The sequence below is a fragment of the Chiloscyllium plagiosum genome, unplaced genomic scaffold, assembly GCF_037043375.1.
Source record: "Chiloscyllium plagiosum isolate Xiang-an unplaced genomic scaffold, Cpla_swu_hap1 HiC_scaffold_34, whole genome shotgun sequence".
Taxonomy (NCBI): Eukaryota; Metazoa; Chordata; class Chondrichthyes; order Orectolobiformes; family Hemiscylliidae; genus Chiloscyllium; species Chiloscyllium plagiosum.
Genome location: NW_028270172.1, coordinates 29396081 through 29415713, shown reverse-complemented (window position 1 = coordinate 29415713; position 19633 = coordinate 29396081). Strand labels below are relative to the sequence as shown.

General features: G+C 42.5%; 1 protein-coding gene across 2 annotated transcripts in view; it reads right to left on the bottom strand.

Moving 5' to 3' along the window:
* Window positions 1-19633, bottom strand: part of LOC122564412 (ankyrin repeat domain-containing protein 33B-like) — a 43854-nt gene that overhangs the window by 13349 nt on the left and 10872 nt on the right. For both annotated transcript variants that reach the window (XM_043719238.2, XM_043719237.2), the window contains exon 2: window positions 8865-8994. In XM_043719238.2, the coding sequence (XP_043575173.2) occupies window positions 8865-8994 (130 nt within the window). The remainder of the gene's footprint in view (window positions 1-8864; window positions 8995-19633) is intronic.

Sequence of the window (19633 nt, the reverse complement as noted above, 5' to 3'; positions counted from 1 at the left end):
CAATCTGATTGAATTTTCCACGGATAACCCCTTGACAACTACAAATTGCTCACAGGGTAAGACTGTTCTTAGGAGTCCAGGTTCTCATCTGTTCTAGTGAGCTATGTATTACAGTCGATAGTCTACCAGCATATCATGAAAATGAATAAAAGCTCCAGGCATTTGTTTAACAGTTAAAGTAGAAATACATACCTTTTTTTTTCAATTTTTATGCTTAGCGCTATATTTTATCTTCTAGATTTTTTTTTATTGAGTCCCCACTGGCCCTTGGAAGAACTCGCACCTAGAGCCACCCTCTACCCTATCCCTGCGTTTCCCATGGCCAATCCAACTAATCTTTGGACTGTGGGAGGAAACCCACACAGACATGGGGAGAATATGCAAACTTCACACAGACGCCCATGGCTGAAATCAAACCAGGGTCTCTGGCGCTATGAGGTAGCAATGCTGGCCACTGACCCACAGTGCCAAACACGTGCCACCAGTGATTAGCACTGCTGCCTCACATGTCAGGGACCAAGATTCCAATCCATCCTCAGCTGACTGTGTGTAATTTGCACATTCTCCCCATGTCTGTTTGAACTTTCAGTGGGTGCTCCGGTTTCCTACCACAGTCCAAAGGATGTGCAGGCTCAGTGGATTGCTAACTTGCCCATAGTGTTGGGGGATGTGCAGGCTAGGTGAGTTAACCATGGGAAATGCAGGGTTACATGGGATGGTTTGCTCTTTGGAGGGTCTGTGTGGATTTGATGGGCCGAATGGCCTACTCCCACGCTCTAGGAACTCTATGATTTTGAATCTATGTAAGTTTGTTCTAGATGTGTGAATTTACATGCACAGCAATAGACATATTTTAAATTAATTGGGCAAAAGAACCAGGGAAGAGAAGACATTTTTTTTAATATATGCAGTATGTTGTTATAATGCCAGAATAGGTGGTGGAAATACGATGAATGGTAACTTTCAAAAGGAAACTGAATATTCACTTCAAAAAGGGAAAAGAAAAAGTTGCTGGGTTATGGGAGATGATTCAGACTAATTGGGTAATCATCATTGCTGGCCTCTGACAGCACTGTGAGATTCCCTGATGACAATGCATGGGTGGAAGGGTTATCATAGAAAGAAATATGAATCTCTGTTATACATTATAATGTATGAAACCGGTTATGGGAGGATAGATATTGTAATGGTCCTGAATGACTGAACCACTGTCTCCATAGAAGTAATATGCAAAAGGTGAACGAATGTTCATAAAGTCATAGAACACGGAAACAGACCATTTGGTCCAACCAGTCCATGCTGACCATTATCCCAAACATAGTCCCACCTGCCGGCTCTTGACCCATAGCCCTCCAAACACTTCTTATTCATGTACTTACCTAAATGTCTTTTAAACATTGTAACTATACTCACATCCACCATTTCCTCTGGAGGTTTGTTCCATACATGAACCACACCGTGTAAAAAAATTGCCCCTTTGTTATCGTTCTCCTCTTACCTTAAAAATACATTCCCTAATATTGAAATCCCCCACACTAGCAAAAATTCACCTACAATTCACATTATCTACACCCTTCATGATTTTATAAACCTCTATAAGGTCACCCTTCAACCTCCTATTCTCTGGTGAAAAAGGTTTCAGCCTATCCAGCCTCTGCATAACTCAAACCTTCTATTCCTGGCAACATCCTAGTAAATATCTTCTGAACACTCTCTGGCTTAATAATATTGGTTTGTCAATTGCTCCCAGTCTCTGCCCCACAGATAATTTAAAGTAAATTTAATGTTGATTTTCAAAGGTCTCAGAGGCACAGAATTTTACTGTCACCGCTAGACGTCAACCAGGTATCATTTCACTCCCCATTCGTACTCCCAGAGGAAATCAGGAATTTGTTCAGGAGAGATAGTGTCCAGACATAACAGGAACATTTCATTCAGTTTGCTTATAACAGATAACAATCAGCAATCTACCAGCTCCAGCTCAAACTCAGGCACGGTTCATCAACTGCATACTGACAGTCCACCAATCATACATTGACAAAGATTCTCAATTTTGAAGTGTGTGTCAGCCTTGAATTCCCTACTCTTGTAGGGGTAAATGAGGTCAGGTAAATTCAGGAGAACACAGCATTTGTTAATGTCAACTGACAGCAATGTCTCTCAATCATGATCTCCAGCTCCAACAACCGCGATTCTTCCCAGGACATTGTCCCATTCTGTCTCTGCCCCATTTCCTCCCTTCACATTCTCTCCTTCTCTCTACTGCTCTCTTCACATTCACAAACTATATAATTTCCTCTTTGTTCAGATTCAGTTCCTTAACCATCACTGTGCTGCTTCACTTCTCTGGTCCATTCCTTGGACTTTTCTAATCCAAAGAAGTGGGAGGAACCCTACAGTTGTACAGAGCTTTGCTTAAGCCCCATCTGGGACAGCACCTCCAGAAAGACATATACTGTGTATTTCCTCAACAGGGTGATCTAATCAACGTATTTAAGACAATTAATAGGTTAGACGTAAAGAAATCAGTTCCTGTGATGGAGAGTCCAGAACAAGGAAGACACAACCTTAAAATTCAAGCTACCCATTCAGGAGTGAGTTAAGAACATATTCATATAAAACGTGACGGACATCTAGAAATCCCTCCTCCGAAAAGCTTTAGAGATTGGTCAAATATCAAAACTAAGACTGAAATGGATGAAAGGCGGGGGGATGAAGTTAAAATATGGAAGATCGAGGATGTAACTGAATGGTGAGTCAGGTTAGATGGCCTAGTCCTATAATTATGCTTCACTCCCTGGGCTTCTTTAGGCCTGTAATGCTTCAGGCTAACAATTTCCAGTCACTGCTTGAGAAACTGCTTTGTCTCTTAAAAAAAAACTTGGAAACGCCATGAGATTAAGATCATAAATCAGTCTCTGGGTTCTACTGATGAGCAGAAACCACCTGAGCTTAGCTTTGGTGGTTTGCAATCTCAGCACAACTGCCAGATTAAATTACTGCTTTATATTTATTGTCATGCTTCTGTTAACTGGTATCTGTGTCTGACAATGTCACAGCATGTTCCTTCAGTTTGCACTGCCTACTTTAAACTGCCTATAATATATATTTTCTGTGTTACACAAAACTTCAGGTAAGTTTTCAATCTTCAGCAAGACGCTACCAAGAGACTTGAACTGTATGGTCATGTGATTTCCACTGGCCAATTTCTTTGCTTGTAAACAATAATGACAATTGCAACAGCTATCTGATTACTATTGATCTCAAGGGCCGTTAGGGATGAACAACAAATGCTGGCCTTGTCAGCAATGCTCACATAAAGAATTCACAAAAAAAAGGTGACCCAAAAGGATACTATCAATTATTTTAACTGAGATCACTGTATGAGTGAATTGATCCCAGTGTTAGAGTCACAATCTCACTGAGCTCAGCATTTCACCGGCATTGCTGAATTTCTATCAACGTGTTCTCTCCTGGATTGCAATGAAGCCAGATTGGTACCAATGATTATTGTATACAGCCCATATTTGTGTACATGCATTTGCTCTTGACTTTGCCTCTACCCTGACATAAATGCTTAGCAGCGTGGTCTTAGGGGCTGGCACCTTTTTAAAAGGAGACAGAGATGTCAGCTTGAGAAGCTTCCCAACTCAGCCTTCCCACCTCATTCACAAAAATCAGGACCAACATCTCAAGTTAATAGGCTTACATCAGATTATTTTCACAGTTCTGGTCATATTAATGAAGGTCAATCGCTGACATCTAAATTGATCGTGTCTGAGCATTGTGATGTATACACATTAACCTAAAGGACTACTTGATGAATCTGTGTTATTATGAGTGTCATGAATATACCAAACAGGCTCTGCACAAATATGCTGTTTGGGTGACAACCATTTTCTGGCACATCAAACGGAATACAATTGTCAGTAAACAAGACTTAAAGACTAAAATAACTGAGCGAGAAAGTCAAAGATACTTCTTTTCCAAGTATGGTTTCTTGCATTCTAGTCCTAATTAATGCAAGATAAAAAGATTCAACTTCATTTGTCCTTTAACCAAGGTTGAGCAATGCACTACCAAGCAATCATTTGCCATACTTGCATACTAACATGTTATTGCTCATGTACCAGGTTACCCAGATCCCTCTGTAATACTGATTTCTACACACTTAAAGATTATGCTGCTTTTCAATTCTTCCTGCCAAAGTGGTCATGTTCACATTTTCCCAATTATACTTCTTTCTTTTTGCCGACACATATAATTTGTCTATTTCCTTTTTCAGACTATCGTCTCTGGACAAAATACTTTCCTACCTATCTTGGTGTCATTGGCAAATCCACTAACATACAACAGCCCCCTCATGCAAAACATTGATGTGGATTTTAAATTGTTGAGGCCCAGCATTGTTCCCCGCCATTCAACTTGCTACAGCTTGCCAACCCGAAAAAGACAGGTTTATCACTACTCTACCTTTTATTAGTTAATCAATCCTTCCTTTGTGCTATTATGTTACATCTTACATCATGTGCTCTTGTATAATAACATTGGATGTGGCACCTTATCAAATAGTGTTTAAAAATCCAAATATCATCACATCCAATGGTCCCCCATACATACACCACCTGTTACATCCTCAAAAAACAGTAATAAATTAGTTAAACATGATTTCCCTATCCCAATACAATGCTAGCTTTGCCTAATCACATTACAATTTTCTAAATATCTTGCTCTAAACCCTTAATACAACAGATATTAATCTAACTGACCTGCTTTCCTACTTTCTTATTTCTTGAATAAAGTTGTTACATTAACTTTTCTCCACCCCGCTCACCCCCCCCCACATCACCACTACCACCCCAATCTATTTGGACCTTCTGAAATCTGAGGTATTAAGAAAGATTATTATCCCTATAATCTATAAATCCCTCAGGTGCAGGCAACACAGTGCTGGAAACTTGTCAACTTTGTCAACTTTGTCCCAGACCATCCATAATCTCATCACCTCAGGGGATCTCCCATCCACCGCCTCCAATCTCATAGTCCCACAACTCCGCACCGCCCGTTTCTACCTCCTGCCCAAAATCCACAAACCTGACTGCCCCGGCCGACCCATTGTCTCAGCCTGCTCCTGCCCTACCGAACTCATCTCTGCATTCCTCAAAACGGTCCTGTCCCCCTTAGTCCAAGAACTCCCCACCTACGTTCAGGACACCACCCACGCCCTCCACCTCCTCCATGATTTTCGCTTCCCCGGTCCCCAACACCTTATCTTCACCATGGACATCCAGTCCCTGTACACCTCCATCCCCCATCAGGAAGGACTCAAAGCCCTCCGCTTCTTCCTTTCCCGCCGTACCAACCAGTACCCTTCCACTGACACCCTCCTTTGACTGACTGAACTGGTCCTCACCCTGAACAACTTCTCTTTCCAATCCTCCCACTTCCTCCAAACCAAAGGAGTAGCCATGGGCACCCGCATGGGCATGGAACAGTCCATCTTCCGCAGCTACACTGACACCACCCCCCCCTTTTCCTCCGCTACATTGATGACTGTTTCGGCGCTGCCTCATGCTCCCACGAGGAGGTTGAACAGTTCATCCACTTTACCAACACCTTCCACCCCGACCTCAAATTCACCTGGATCATCTTAGGCTCCTCCCTCCCCTTCCTAGACCTTTCCATTTCTATCTCAGGCGACCGAATCAACACGGACATTTACTATAAACCGACCGACTCCCACAGCTACCTAGACTACACCTCCTCCCACCCTGCCCCCTGTAAAAACGCCATTCCATATTCCCAATTCCTTCGTCTCCGCCGCATCTGTTCCCAGGAGGACCAGTTCCAATACCGTACAACCCAGATGGCCTCCTTCTTCAAAGACCGCAATTTCCCCACAGACATGATCGACGCATCTCCTCCACTTCCTGCTCCTCCGCCCTTGAGCCCCGCCCCTCCAATCGCCACCAGGACAGAACCCCACTGGTCCTCACCTACCACCCCACCAACCTCCATATACAGTGTATCATCCGTCGTCATTTCCGCCACCTCCAAACGGACCCCACCACAGGATATATTTCCCTCCTCTCCCCTATCAGCGTTCCGAAAAGACCACTCCCACCGTGACTCCCTTGTCAGGTCCACACCCCCCACCAACCCAACCTCCACTCCCAGCACCTTCCCCTGCAACCGCAAGAAATGCAAAACGTGCGCCCACACCTCCCCCCCTTACTTCCCTCCAAGGCCCCAAGGGATCCTTCCATATCCGCCACAAATTCACCTGCACCTCCACACACATCATTTATTGCATCCGTTGCACCTCCTCTATATTGGGGAGACAGGCCGCCTACTTGCGGAACGTTTCAGAGAGCACCTCTGGGACACCCGGACCAATCAACCCAACCACCCCGTGGCTCAACACTTCAACTCCCCCTCCCACTCCACCAAGGACATGCAGGTCCTTGGACTCCTCCATCGCAGACCATAGCAACACGACGGTTGGAGGAAGAGTGCCTCATCTTGCGCCTAGGAACCCTCCAACCACAAGGGATGAACTCAGATTTCTCCAGTTTCCTCATTTCCCCTCCTCCCACCTTGTCTCAGTCAAATCCCTCGAACTCAGCACCGCCTTCCTAACCTGCAATCTTCTTCCTGACCTCTCTGCCCCCACCCCCACTCTGGCCTATCACCCTCACCTTGACCTCCTTCCACCTATCGCATTTCCAACGCCCCTCCCCCAAGTCCCTCCTCCCTACCTTTTATCTGAGCCTGCTGTACACACATTCCTCATTCCTGAAGAAGGGCTTATGCCCGAAACGTCGATTCTCCTGCTCCTTGGATGCTGCCTGACCTGCTGCACTTTTCCAGCAACCCCTTTTTAACTTTAGGAATAATAATTCTCCATACACCTGACGATGTTGATTTTTTTACATTCCCCCATCTCACCCACCTTTTCATTTTCGAAGTCAAATGTCAATGATACTAGGTTATAGTCCAACAGGTTTATTTGAAATCACAAGCTTTCGGAGCGCTGCTCTATCTTCAGGTGAAGTGATTTTCCCACTTCAACTGATGAAGCAGCAGGGCTCTGAAAGCTTGTGATTTCAAATAAACCTGTTGGACTATAACCTGGTGTCATGAGACTTCAGACTTTGTCCATCCCAGTTCGACACCAGAACCTCTACATCATGGGCCTTTCATTTTCAAGTATTTTTGGGAGGTTTTCAGAAGCTTCTACAGCGAAGACAAACACAAACTACTTTGCCTTCACCATTTCCTTGGTTAACATTATAAATTCACCAGACATCCTCCAGAGGCTTTATTCTTTTCCTCCTGAAATAATTGTAGAAACTCATTGGTTTGCTATTACTAACTAGTTTTCTCTCACACTCTTTCTCCTTCTTTACTATTTCTTCTGTCATCTTTGTTCGTTTTTAAAATTGGACAAATTTTTGATCTACCATCAAATTTTGCAGATTTGTACTGTGTTTATTTCAATTTGCTACTGTCCATAACTTAAATATTTAGCCACTGAAGATACAACTTTCTCAATGAGTCTCTCTCTTGCCGGGTTAAATCTTTGCTGCAAGTTATTAAATATTGACTTAACAGTCTGCTCTGCTACCATTTAAACTGGTTTCACATTTATTTCAGCTAGCTATACCTTCATACCTCTGTATTTATCTTTATTCAGGTTTAAAATACTATTTTTAGAACCTAACTTCTTGCCTTTAAACTAAATATTACATTTTCTTATGAACTTTAACTCATACTGGTATCCCAGTCCACCTCGATTTGAGTGAACATAGGCCTCCATAAGGAATGCTGTCCTCGGGAATCTGATGTTGCGTGGTGAGCAAAGTGGGGAAAACACAGGCTTTCAGTGGGCAAGAGAGTGATCTCTTCTGTATTCAGGTTGTTACAACCAGGTCATGCCCAGTACACTAGCATGTCACTTCCATTCTTCAACAGTACACTCTGTTAGGCATTAATTATAAATGACTGTACTCGTCTGAATTAATCATTAGCATTGATAAAAAGCACCATTGATCATGAGCCACCTCCATCATTGCAGAACTATTACATCACAGGAGGCAGAACTGAATGGCCTTCAGTGCATTGACAGCTGATCCAACTAATTACTTTAAGCTTTTAACTAAAAGGCTTCTGGTTATATGTCAAGACTATTACTCTTGTTGAATGCTAAAGTCAATGATAAATTTCTCTTTGTTGCTGTGGTTGCAATACTACAGTACAGTGACCCCATCCTCTGCTGGGACTGCTATGTTTCTTTTCATGCTGCTTTTTGGAACTATTACTTGCAGAGCAACCCAATGATGGAAGGCCAAGTGTAGCCACAGTAATTACGGTTTTCACACCGACTGCTGAACCAAAATGCCTTGAAAGAAACAACAGCTTTGGTTGCCACTGGTAATGCTAGATGTGTTTAATTAAAAAAGGATGGGGATGACCATTTCCTTTACTTCTGTGTCCATGTTTCACGGGTATAACAGAAACTAGCTTTATTTGCAGTCACAATCAGAGGTCATCACAATCAAATGGGATGATGGACTGGAACCACTCTGGGCTAGCAGATCAGTTGCATTATGGGAAATGGGGGCAGCCATTTAGAAATCATCAAGTACAAAATAAAATTAATAAGGTAGGGGGAGTTCCTCTTTCACATAACTGATGCATCCAAATGAAAATGTGGGATTGCACTGGAACAGGTCTGACAGCAGGTTGGCTTCTACCTCCTCAACTACTGGGAACCAAATTGGGAATAATGGAGAGGTGACACAGATGCACTGGTGTCAGAATGCACTGGAAATAATAAATACAGTGGGCAAACCAGTTCTTACCTGCTTGTGTTGCAATAATCAGAGCTGTGTTGCCTTCTTTGTCCTGCCAGTTGACATCAAGATGGGGGCATCCAGCCAATAGAAAGACAATGTCCATGAACCCCTGGTAACAGGCCACCATCAGCCCAGTCTGAAAACAGAAGGCAACCAGCAGTTTCAGAGAGAGGGAGTTTGATGGAGCACAGAGCAAAATTGCAAATTAACCAACAGTGCAAATTTCTGATATAATAATGAGCTGCTGATCAGGTGTTTCAGACACTCTATACAATCAACACAGGAATTCTTGGACATCATCAGAAATATACACATAGACAAGGAAGAAACCATGGTCTCATTATATGTAACGGCATTGTTCACCTCTATTGACAAAACCCGAGCCAGAGAAACAATAGCCAACCTGCTGAACAGACATAACAGACAACAGGACGTTGAACCCATCAACAAAGACAGCATACTTAAACTACTGGACTTGTGCCTCATAACACACTTTACATTCAACAACCAGATATACGAACAAATCAACGGAACACCCATGGGTTCACCAATCTCGGGACTCATAGCAGAAGCAGTAATGCAAAGGTTAGAACAAACAGTCTTACCACAAATTCAACCCAAACTCTGGGTCAGATACATTGATGATACCTTTGTAATCATTAAAAACACGGAAATAGAGAATACACACCGGATCATCAACTCCACACTCACAGGAATCCGATTCACTAGAGAGGTAGAAAAGGACAACCAACTCCCATTCCTAGACATGAGGGTACAGAGAACACCAAACGGAGAATTCACCACAAAGGTATACAGGAAAGCCACACACACAGACCAAGTCCTGAACTATGAAAGCAACCACCCCAATACACACAAACAAAGTTGCATCAAGACACTATTCAAAAGGGCCACAACACACTGCAGCACACCAGAACTGCAAAAATAGGAAGAGGAACACCTATACAAGGTATTCGCCAAAAAACGGATATCCTCGCAATTTCATCAACAGATGCCTAAGGGAAAGACAACGGAATGAGGACATGCCGCAACCCAAAGGACTAGCCACACTACCATACATCAAGAACATCTCTGAACTGACAGCCAGACTACTGCGACCACTAGGACTTATAACAGCACACAAACCAACAGCCACACTCAGACAACAACTCACCAGAACGAAGGACCCGATACCCAGCATGAGCAAAACTAATGTAGTGTACAAAATCCCATGCAAGGACTGCACAAAACACTATATAGGACAAACAGAAAGACAGCTAACGATCCGCATCCACGAACATCAACTAGCCACGAAACGACACGACCAGCTATCCCTAGTAGCCACACATGCAGACGACAAGCAACATGAATTCGACTGGGACAACACTACCATTATAGGGCAAGCCAAACAAAGAACAGCCAGGGAATTCCTAGAAGCATGGCACTCATCCACAAACTCCATCAACAAACACATCGACCTAGGCCCAATATACCGGCCACTACAGCGGACAGCTGAAACTGACAACCGGAAGCGGCAGGGACAGACCACTATAAATGCCGGAGGAAACACCACAGAAGCGCTTCACAGGAGGCTCCCAAGCACTGAGGATGTCACCTAGACAGGGGACGAAACGTTTGCAACAAAAACTTCCAGCTTGGCGAACAGAACCAAAGCAGGAAAATTAAATAGTCAACAAGACCGATTGTAAAAATGAAAGTTTTGTGTTTAAACAGTTTCAAGCCAACATTTAAATCGTCAACAGTGATACAAAATTACTGAGGTCTAATGAAGGTGAAGAGGGTCCAATGATGAGATATTACAGGTCACAGAATCTCCAAGCAAGGCCACTCTCAGCAACAAATGGACTATTCTTAGCACCGTGAGGATTGAAAAAAACAGACCTGGAACAAAACTACAGCATTTCATTTAACAACCATGGATCAAAACGAGGGCTGAGGTGAAAGTCAACAAAGATCAAAATCCTGCAGATACTCAAAATCTGAAATAAAATTGGGAAAGAGTGTCCTGAAAACACCGAAGTCAGGTTGGAAGAGGGAGGGTAAGGTCAAATATTTCAGGTCAGTGACCTTTGTTCAGAAACTGGAGATATGAGAAACACCTGATGAAGAGTCACAGAGACAGGGAGAAAGGGGCAGAGGGAAGACAGGAAAAGATATCACCCACCGGTGAGGATTTAATGAATGCACAGATGACAGCACGGGTCAAAATAAAAGGTAATAAAGAAAGAAAATATACAAAAGTGAGACACGGATATTTGAGAGGTCTGAATACTGCTGTTACGAAACAAAAATGAAGCAGCCACCAAGTCATTCAGGCAAGGAAATGGATATCTGACTGTTCAATTCCACTCTCCTCCTCCCCACCCAAGCTTAGTCCTGTTCTGTTGATCATTATTTTAAAAAATGAGCAATCTCCTTTCTATTTGCGAGCACAGGAGCATGTGTACATATTGACCATTGCAGCCTTTGCATGACTCTGCATTTTGGTGTATAGGAGAGTGAATGAATTCCCTTCAGATAGACTCTTCGCATAACTGAAATCTATATTAAACCCTAACAGTTAGAATTGCTTTAGTTCTGAAGAAGGGACCCCAAAACAATTTCTCTCCACAGATGCTGTGTTTTTCTAGCAATTTCTGGTTTTGTTGCTGATTTCCAGCATCCTCAGTTCTTTTGTTTTTTTAGTTACAATTGGTAACTGAAGTTCAATACACAAACAGCTACAAGCATTGTGTCAATCGTGTTTAGGTCTATATCAGCTTCTGCTGATAAATTTTTATGAAGTAAATATTATGGGACAGTTCATTGTTCTTTTATGGCAACCACCAATAATGTGGCAAAAGGGGCACTGAATGTATCCCTGGACATATTTTAAATTACTTATTGTTAATTTTACTAATTCATTCACTGCTGTCTGGACACAACTTAGAATGTTTTTAGATGTTGAGAGATTATTGTCTGCAGGAAGTCTTTTAAATCCATACATTCTTTCTATGGAGCAATCCTGACAGTCCCATTGTCCTGCTCTATATCCGTGGCCCAGCAATTTTATTTCCATCAAGTTCCTATCAAATATTCTCTTGAAATCAATGTTAGCTCCACCTTCCACTACTCTCACAGGCAGTGAGTTTCTAGGGGAATAAAATCACTTGTGTTAAAAACTCCCCCTCCTTTATAATTCTTGTCCAAAGTGTTAAATCTAGTGTCCCCTACTTGTTGTACCATCAGCGTTAAAAAGGCTCTTCTTTATTTACTTTTAATTGTTGTTCTACATCTCTATCATATTCCCCCCTCCCAATCCCCTTTCCTAAAAAGGGAACAACCCCAATTTTTCAGCCTAACCTTGGAGCTGAAATCTCCCATTCACCCTCTCAAGGGTCCACTCATTCTTCCTAAAGATTAGTGACCAGAACTGGATTCTGCCCTCGACTCTAGCAGTGGCCTCGTTTGAATGTCATATCGGTTCACCATAATTTCGCTGCTTTTGAGTAAACCTATATTTAGGAAGCTCAAGAAATTGGATATGTACCTGGAAGGAAACACTTGGTGGGCTATTGAAAACAATCAAGGGAATGGGACTAATTTCATAGCCTTTTCTTTTTTTATATATATTTTTTTTCCACAAGTTTACAAAAGAAAACTAAAAAAAAGACCCAAGTATAAACATTGATATACAGTTAAATCTTAAATAAATGATAACCAAAATCTATCAAACAAGAAAACAGAAATACCAAGAAAAAAAGACAAAACTCAACTAACTACTCATCTAACTTACAACTAAACAGAGTGTATCATTAAAATTCTTACATTATTCAAGAGAGAAAAAAAAATCCAACGGATAACACATAAATTGAGCAGTTTATACCTGCTCGGAATGTGTTAACATCAGATCACAACAAAACCCCTATTTATCCAAAACATCCCGAGCATAGAGCATATAAAATTCACAAAAATAAAAGCTCTTTGGTGCATTCAGATCAATATAATAAAAAAAACTATTTATAAATAGTTAAAAAAAAGTATAAAACGTGTTTAAATGGAGATCTTCCCCCTTATTCCCAGGGGGCATCACTTCCTTTCCAAAAAAACCATCATAACCTCTCCCAACCAGTGCTCCACCCTTGACCCAGGCACCCCACGATAGGATAAAGAAAATTCAAGTATACTACTGAACTAGAACTAACAGTGAGTACCCTATTCCCCACCCCCACCCCTCCCCCCCACCCACACCAACACCTGGATATATTTGGTAATGTTAATACCATATATGAACATATATGACTATAAGATTACAGTCTCAGCAAATAATAATTAAATATATTAATACAAAATAACAGGGGAAAACAACCCCGCTCCAAAGGACAAAGATAAAATAAGATAAGGTAGCCATCTTCCCCCCATCTACATTAACTAGACCCCCTGGCCTATATATATATAAAAAAAAAAGGGAAAGGAAATCGCTAAGTAAAGCATGAATAAATAAGCCCTTCTTCCCACCCCCCGGAGGTAATATTAAACAGTAAGATAATGAAAGGAAAAAAAAGGGGTTTAAACCTGGGTGGGGGCATGGCAAAACAACATAAATTAACTCTTATAATTTGTCTAAGAGAGTCCAAAAGTTCCTTGGCCTTCTCCGGTGATCCGAAGTTAAACACGGACCCTTCATGGCTAAAGCGTAGTATAGCTGGGTAGCGCAAGGAGTATTGAATGTTTAAATCCCTTAAACACTTCTTTGCTTCATCAAATGCCTTCCTCTTTTAAACCAAAGCTGGGGAAAAGTCCTGAAATAACATAATCTTGGATCCTTTATGGGTCATGGCTTGTGGATCTTTCCCAAGATTTCAGGAGGCTTCCAAGAGCATCTGCCTCAACTTATAGCTCTGCAGCCGGAACAGGACCGGGCGGGGGCGCTGGTTCGAGCCAGGCCCGCGTATTGCGACCCGGTAGGCCCATTCTACCCTTACCTGGCCTGATCCAGCCTCCAGATTCAATAACTGCGGAAGCCACTGTTCAAGGAACCTTTAAGCTGGCCTTCTTCTTCCCGTTCGGGAAGGCCCAGCGGTCGTCAATGTGGTTCTCTAAGGTCTGGACTTGCCGCTCGAGAGTCCGGACCCGATCCACGGCTGATTCTGCAATGGCCTCCGAGGTCGCAGCCTTTAGCTCTGCCCCTCCAACTCGGCATTCAATTTCTTCGATGTCTTGGCCGTGCTTTTGTAGCGCGGCCGAAAGTGAATTCCACCAACTTCGGGACTCTTCTATGAAAGCATTGATCTTCGCATCAAGTTTGGAGATTATTTCTGCGAGGCTCGCCACCGTAGGTAAGTCCCCTGGGGCAGCTGCGGACACCTCTGCTGCAGCTGGGGAGAATGGGGGAGGGGCTCCTGCCTGCTGAGAACTGCGGGCTCCTTTCCCCCTAGTCATTTTTACAGGGGACTGAACTGTATAAATTTAGTACTAAACCACTAATTACATTAAATAAAAACTATTTTTAGTTGATTTGGTGAGTGTGGAGGGTGGCCCACTTTGCCTAGGTCTTGGGAGGAGCAATTTAGACTCAGACTTGCTGAGTCGCCGCCATCTTGGATCTCCCTCATAGTCTTTTCAAAGAGCTAGCACAGGCAAAACTGACTGAGTGGTCATCTTCTGCACCATATGATTAATATGACCATCTTGTACAGTATCCACTCAGTTCAAAAATTAGGGAGTCTCTCATTTAAGATACAGAAAAGGAATCATTTCCTCACTGAGTGCATTGTTAACCTTTAGCATTCTCTTCCCTAGAGTCCTAGTAGAAGGCTAGGTGATTGGATATATTTAAGTTAGACAGAAGTTTTAATCGACAGGGCAGTCAAGGGTTCTGGGGGCTAGACAGTTAAGTGAGTTAAGGGCACAATCAGATCAGCCATGACTTTACTGAACCACTGATGTGCCGAATGGCCTACCCCACTTTTTAAAAAGCTATTATGAACTAATAATCTCTACACTTGGTTCAAGTTTCTGTAGAGAACTTTTATAGTATGGGAGAGGACACCAAGTGGGCCAAAACACGATTCAACACTTGGTAGGTAGGGAATCCTTCAAACAAGGATATGAATAACACTGGCTGCTGTCTACCCTCTGCCATCTCCTCTCCAGACCCTGTATCTGGCATGATATATATTACAAGGCAGAGGGACTTTCTAACAGTCCTGTTGACACCAGGTTGGAATCCCTATCTGAAGGGGCTTTCTCACAGCAGGAACAGTTTCAGAAGCTGACTCATTTATTTTATTGTTTGCCTTTTTATTTATCATATATGAGTACTCATGGTGAAACCATGGATAAGTGTCAGTCAAAAATTACAGATTACAGAAAAGCCCTAAAAACTTTGCAAAGATGCAAATTTCATAACAGGTTATGATCTTCTAAAAGGAGAAAAAAAGTACAGAACAAAGTAACAGAGTTGAGAAGAAGTTGTCTGTGGACCACTGAGTGGAGGAGCACAGATGCATAAACTCAACTTGTTCTCCAGCCCCTTGCTCAAATTATTGAGGAGCGATCTAATTAGTGTTTCCAATGGTAAAGGAATAAAATGATAAGAGTAGCTATTGAGGGATGAAGAAATATTTCTATGTGGGTGATTTAATTAAAACTATAGGGTTACTTTCATCAGAGAGAGACAAATGCTAGTGGGTTTAACCAGAGGGTCACCATGCCTCAGGTAAGGGGAAGAGGATGAGGAAGAGAATCCTGCAGCCAGAGTGGGAATTGAACCCACACTGTTGGTATCACTAACCAGCCAACCAGCCAACTGAGCTAACCCAAGTGAGTAGTATTCTAGGTGTGACCTCAGTGGCACAGGGTGTAGCAAGACTTCCTGAGTTTTGAACTCTAACCCTGACCATTAAAAGCCAAAACTCTTAGTTACATATTGCAGTTGCACCATTTGTTTCATGCACATAAACATGAAGGTTTCTTTGTGTTACACTTTATTTTGGAATCTCTCTCCACTAAACAATAGTCTGCTCTTTTTTGATATTTACCATCGAAATGCATTACTTCACACTTTTCCACACTAAACTCTATCTACCAATTATTGCCCACTCACCATGTTCCCTGGTAGATTCCTTACATCTTAAATGCCCCACTATTTCAGTGTTGTCAGCAAATTTAGATACATTGCACTCTGTCCCCTCCTCAAGGTCATTAATATAGATAGTAAATAATTGTGAGACCTTAGGACAATACTTGTGGTACCTGACTAGTTGCACCTTTCCAACCTGAAAAGACCCATTAATCCCAATTTTCTGTCTATGTATTAACCAATCTCCAATCCATGGTAATATTTTACCCCCAGTGCCTTGAGGTCCTGTTCTAAAACAATAAAGTTTTTTGTGGCACATTATCGAATGTTAGAAATCCAAATGCACTACATCTACCAGTTTTTCTTTATCATCTCTGCTGATTGCATCCTCAAAGAATTCCAGGAAACCAACAGCCACTCTCAGACAACATCTCACCAGGACAAAGGATCCGATACCCAGCATGAGCAAAACCAACGTAGTGTACAAAATCCCATGCAAGGACTGCACAAAACACTACATAGGACAAACAGGAAGACATCTAACGATCCGTATCCATGAACACCAACTAGCCACGAAACGACACGACCAGCTATCCTTACCAGTAGCCACACACGCAGATAACAAGCACATGAGTTTGACTGGGACAATACTACTATTATAGGACAAGCTGAAAAATGTGTTGCTGGAAAAGCGCAGCAGGTCAGGCAGCATCCAAGGAGCAAGAGATTCGATGTTTCGGGCATAAGCCCTTATGTCCGAAACGTCGATTCTCCTGCTCCTTGGATGCTGCCTGACCTGCTGCGCTTTTCCAGCCACACATTTTTCAGCTCTGATCTCCAGCATCTGCCGTCCTCACTTTCTCCTATTATAGGACAAGCCAAACAGAGAACAGCCAGGGAATTCCTAGAGGCATGGCACTCATCCACAGATTCTATCAACAAACACATCGACCTGGACCCAATATACCGGCCACTGCAGCGGACAGCTGGAATGGACAACCGGAAATGGCAGAGACAAACCACTATAAATGCCGGAGGAAGCGCTTCACAGGAGGCTCCCAAGCACTGAGGATGTCACCTAGACAGTGGACGAAACGTCTGCAACACAAATTCCCAGCTCGGCGAACAGAACCACAACAACTCCAGGAAATTTGTCAACCGTGGTTTCCCTTTAAAAAAATCACGTTGACTCCGACTGTGTTAATCTTTTCAAAAGAGCCTGCTATTTCTTCCTTAATAAAGGACTCATGCATTTTCCCCAACAGATGTTAGGATATCTCACCTACACTTCCATCTCCCTTCTGTCTTATACAGTGCCATCATATTCCAGTGATTTTTGGAATATTTCAACCAATGCCTTCTCTATTTCTGCAACCATCTCCTTTAAAACTCTTGGATGCAGAAGACTTGTTGCCTTTAATCTCATCAGTTTGTCCAATACTTTGTCCCTTGTAATAGAGAACTGTTACAAGATCTTTTCTCCCTTAGCAACTTGGTCATCTGTTAACATTGGGATGTTTATAGTGTCCTCCACCATGAAAACCAATGCAAAATATTAGTTTAAATTATTTTCCATTATTAATTCCCCAGTTAGAATCATAAAATCTCTACAGTGTGGAAGCATTTGGCCCATTGAGTCCACACCAACCCTCCAAAGATCAGCCCACCCAGACTCACCTTCCTACCCTATTTCTGTAACAGTGCATTTCCCACGCCTAACCCATCTAGCCTGCATATCCCTGAACACTATGGGCAATTTAGCATGGCCAATCCACCTAACCTGCACATCTTTGGATTGTGGGAGGAAACCCACATGGACACAATGAGAACGTGCAAACTCCACACAGTCACCCAAGAGTGGAATCAAACCCATGTCTCTGGTACCATGAGGCAACACTGCTAACCACTGAGCTACCGTCCCACCCTTTTTTTTTCTGTCCTGTCAGGGTCCTCAGAGGGCTTTGGGTTGACCAATATTTCATTTATCCCCGCTGAGAGTGATCCTGAACAGTGTCTCTTATCCTGCATAGAGAGGGCTAACTAAAACTGTAGGTTCAGCCATGTTCTACAGGGTGGTAACATGGCACTGGGCACTAACAGTAACATTCAATTGAGAACGAACAAAAAGAACCCAATCCTGTTTCTTCCACAATAAAAGAATTCTCCCTAACATGCCATGATTGCCAATGCAAATGAGGTGACCAGTACAGTCAACTCTCTAAACTAATCTCAACAAATACCAATGGTGCACATGAGTAAAGTGAATGTGAAATATTTCCAAGTGATATTTAATTTTGAAAAACATTCCTGACCGCTTTGTGCTCTCAGATCTTTATGTTAACGGTGGTGAAGTCGGACAAGAAAATTTGTGGCCGAAATGCAATATTTCACAAAACGATTCTTTAATAGGCTGCCCATTGTTGGCTGCAGCATTATCAGGTGATAGAGGTTTTCAGCGACGCAAAGCATTTGCTGTTTGGAAACTGCATGGATCATCCTTGCACGCTGCTGGCACTTTAGAAATAAACTGGGATCATGTGGGAAATGGGAAAAGGCAGATGAAGACACACGGCGCAAACATCCAGTTGGCCCATTGGGAACGGCATGCTGTTGAGATGTGAAACCTAGGTCAGATGTCCAGCCCTCCCAAGTGCTGAGCTCACCCTCATATTAGAATGAATGGGTCTGAAATCAGCAGCCCACCCACCATAAGTAAATATGTAATCAATGGTCAATTGAATTTGCACAAGGAGAACTCCCCTGCTCTTATTTGAATAGTGCCATGACATTACATGCAACTCGCCGAACAGGCAGGTGATACTTTCGTTCAACAGCTCCAGAGTTCAGTACTCAATGAAGATTAAATACAGGTTGCTCAAATTCTGGAAGGGGGCTTTACACAGAAACCCCTAGATTCGATGGAGAAAAACCAGCAGCAAATAAAGTTACTAAATCTGACTGGACATGTTCCTGATGGTTTCATCACATGACTTTCTTCCTCCAATTTCTCCATCCATTTGATCAACATTTTCCCCATCTGCAATATTTAATAGCCAAAAACAAAAAAGTGTTCAAAGAAAATGTCTTTTAAAAAGGCTGTTTTTATTTCTGTCCAGTTGGTTTCTGTTAGTGTCCAGGAAATTAATCAGTAATGTCTGGAGACTCCAGGTCAATATTGAAGAATCATCAAATCTAAGAGCACATCAAACCCAAAGCAATCATCATCGATAAACACATACAGGAGAAAAAACCTTTGTCACCTTTTAACCTTTGAGAGATTACTAAATATAGTTTTGCATGATGTAATCAACTTGCTAATTATACATCCTCCACTCGAACAGATTCGAGAGCAGCTGATACAGCACAAACTCTTCCGAGAGGGCAGCATGCAGGAGTTTGTCGACTGACGCTGGGTTCAGAAATTGTTGCTGAGTTTGATACTGAATCAGAGACTCTCTGACCGCCTGAACCTAGCAGCACTGTCTGAGGGGAAGAAAGAAAAACGGAGGGGCTTTCATCCCACAGCACCTTACAGTCAACTAATTACTCGGCTCTAAACAGAATAAATTTCAGCAGCATATACAATATTTCTCTACTGACAGGCTCAGGACAGCAACTTTCCAATAACTAACTCATTTTCTGTAATAAAGCTACTGCATTCGAAGTCTGTCTCTCACTCGTGGGATCTCACCCC